Source organism: Phragmites australis, chromosome 14 (assembly GCF_958298935.1).
Source record: "Phragmites australis chromosome 14, lpPhrAust1.1, whole genome shotgun sequence".
In the NCBI taxonomy this organism is placed as follows: domain Eukaryota; kingdom Viridiplantae; phylum Streptophyta; class Magnoliopsida; order Poales; family Poaceae; genus Phragmites; species Phragmites australis.
The window spans coordinates 24,979,251-24,982,214 of NC_084934.1; the positions used below are offsets into that span (position 1 = coordinate 24,979,251).

Consider the following 2,964-nt stretch of genomic DNA (forward strand, 5'->3'; position numbering starts at 1 on the left):
TGCCCTTTGCATTGGTGCATGAGTGAGTGCATGACACTGTGACAGAGTGTTACTCCATCCTGTTCGCAAGCTGCAGTCATGTAACTCTCGAAGAAAAACAAAGTTGCGGTGATGTACATCCCCTCCTTGGCCTGGCTCAGAAAGCCAGGATGCATCTACCCGGCCGGCGAGCCCCACCGGCGTTGCGCGCGTACCTCTGCTACCTATATATATTACTCCTAGGTCTCTATCGAGACAAGCACCCCCTCCTTACTTAACACCAACTGGTACCTTGTCTTGTGGTTCTTCCTCCTTGGTCCAGTTCCTCCCTGTCCTTGCACTACACACGTCCGTCCCGTCTCCTCTCCTCTCCGGCCCCTTCTCCCCCCCCCCCCCCCCGGCTGCCTCTAAATCACCTCGCACTTGGCAAGGATAGATAAAGGCGTAGCAGCAGCTGATCCGCTCGGGAGCGCAGGCAAAGCATGGAGCAATACGACGACCAGCAGCAGCAGCAGCTCTTTCCTTCCTCATACGTGGACTCCTCTTTCGTTGTGGCCAACGGTGCGTAGTGCGTCCGCGCGCCATTTGTGCATTTCTAGCTAGCTGCTTAGTTCTATGCGCATGCAACAGTAGTTTTCGGTGCCAGGGCATGCATGTAATTGGTATTCTTTGTGTTCGTATATGTGTGCAGGCGCGGCGCAGGGGGACAGGCCGAGAGCGCAGCGCAGGAGGAGGCGGGCCGCGAGGTGCGGCGCCGACGGCGGCGAAATGGACGGGGGAGGGGACCCCAAGAAGCGGCGGCTGAGTGACGAGCAGGTGGAGATGCTGGAGCTGAGCTTCCGGGAGGAGCGGAAGCTGGAGACCGGCCGGAAGGTGCACCTGGCTGCCGAGCTCGGTCTCGACCCGAAGCAGGTCGCCGTGTGGTTCCAGAACCGCCGCGCCCGCCACAAGAGCAAGCTGCTTGAGGAGGAGTTCGCCAAGCTCAAGCAGGCCCACGACGCAGCCATCCTTCACAAATGCCACCTCGAGAACGAGGTACGATTGTACGAACCCAAACATGGCGCGCTCATGTCCCACTTCAATTCCTGCCTGAACTCTTTTGTTCAAGTTCATGCATGGATTGATGTTGTTGGAGACTTGGAATACTGAGCATTCGTGGGAACATCCATGCATGGCAGGTGCTGAGGCTGAAGGAGAGGCTGGTGGTCACCGAGGACGAGCTGACGCGGCTCAGATCCGCGACGGGGAGCCACGCGGTCTCCGGTGATGGCAGAGACGCCATGGGCCGTGTCGTCTGCAGCGGGAGCCCGAGCTCGTCGTTCTCGACGGGCACATGCCAGCAGCCGGGCGTCGGCGGCGGCGATCACCTGGGGGACGATGACCTGCTTTACGTTCCTGACTATGCCAACTCTGATAATACTTTGGTCGAGTGGTTTAGCCTGTATGGAATGATTTAAGCGATCAGTAATGGTATGTCGTCTTTAGATTCTAGCTAGTCAATAGTGTCATTTCTGTGCTGATTTAGAATTGTGCGTGTTAATTATGTACATAGATCAAGTTACTATAGTGGCAAAATATAGCCACCTAGTTAGCTAGTACTTGAATTTCAGATGTGTATTATCATTTCGTATTTTTGCTTGAGTACTAGTCTTAAATGGCTGATGGGCAAGTACTGCGCATGTGCTAGATGACAATCATCATGGCAAAATGGAGAGGTACATTTCAAAACAGAAGTTCAAATACATAAATTTGAGCTCCAGATTGAATGGAATCCACACTAATCTGGATTGAGAGAATGTAAATTGCAAAATACAAAACGCTTCACAGGTTATTGTGCTTGATTCACGGTTTTGGTCCTCGTACAAGAAACAAGATGTTAATGAAACAAATTGCATCATTAGCACAGATGCTATCATGCTAGATCTTTTTCCCTTAGATCTGATGATGAAAGCGTGACTATGACAGTCCTTGGAATATAGCTCGTTCACTTCAGTCACTAATTAAAGGATAATGACATATACCCTAGGGAATGCGTGCAGACATATCAATTATATTATTATTTAAGTGTTAAAAAGAGTTATCATATTTACTCTCAAGATAACAAAATTACCATATTAATAAAAAAAAAGATTTAGGCCACTTAATGTTATGAACATCTATCGATCTAGATTAAACCAAATAATACCTATCAAATATAATTAATAAATAGTTAAATTTGGAATTAAAAATTATGGAAAATTAACAATTTGATTTTCATACTGTTTGGGATGCAAAATATCTAAATAAAGAGTCCAAATAAAATAAAATAAATAATAAATGAAATTAGGGTTAAAATAGAAAAAAGAAGGATCTATATCAAATATAGTCTTAGAAAAAAATCAAATACCTAAATAAAGAGTTTATATAAAATACAATTAATTGAAGGTTATCGTGATAAAATATTAGAGCGATGCTAGCCACACTATTAGCGCTGGCCACATTGCTAGTTGTCAATAAAATTAGAAAGTGTCGGTGTGACTATCGGAGTAAATTTTGCTTCAATACTACTTTCATACTGTTCTACTTATTTGAAGTATTTTTCTAAATATATGATGGTGAAATACAATTGTCAAAGACCATATTATTAACTTTGATAGTAAAAAACATGACACCTTTCACTACTATAAAACATGTCATATATGCCGGCCTATTACTATCGGAATTTATTGGGTCAATAGTGATAGGACATCACTACCGGTTCATAAAGCACGTAGGAAGAATCAACCAATATGCCTTAAGAACCGATAGTCATGAAGGGCATTACTACCGAACGATGGCTTAACCTGGTAGCGATGCCCTGTTGTAGCTTTATTGCTAGGTGAGAGCACCGACCAATAGTGACACCTGATCTATCATTACCGGTTCTAGCAAAAAAACGACAATGATAGTTCATCAAATATTACTGTTGGTTCGTGTTACGAACCGATAGTGAAACTTGACTATCAA

At 45.2% G+C, this 2,964-nt stretch overlaps 1 protein-coding gene across 1 annotated transcript; it reads left to right on the plus strand.

Annotated features, from left to right (window-relative positions):
• The first annotated feature begins 370 nt into the window (after positions 1 to 370).
• Positions 371 to 1,620, plus strand: LOC133891351 (homeobox-leucine zipper protein HOX14-like). Its single transcript, XM_062332066.1, has 3 exons — positions 371 to 540; positions 671 to 1,014; positions 1,158 to 1,620. The coding sequence occupies exons 1-3, from the start codon at positions 462 to 464 to the stop codon at positions 1,434 to 1,436; spliced, it is 702 nt and encodes a 233-aa protein (XP_062188050.1). The 5' UTR covers positions 371 to 461; the 3' UTR covers positions 1,437 to 1,620.
• Positions 1,621 to 2,964: the final 1,344 nt, after the last annotated feature.

Bases quoted from the DNA above. Each gene is read 5' to 3' on its own strand.
- LOC133891351 (XM_062332066.1), top strand. From the start codon at position 462: ATGGAGCAATACGACGACCAGCAGCAGCAGCAGCTCTTTCCTTCCTCA. The intron at 541-670 runs GTGCGTAGTGCG...ATATGTGTGCAG, and splicing joins CTCTTTCGTTGTGGCCAACG to GCGCGGCGCAGGGGGACAGG. The intron at 1,015-1,157 runs GTACGATTGTAC...CATGCATGGCAG, and splicing joins AATGCCACCTCGAGAACGAG to GTGCTGAGGCTGAAGGAGAG.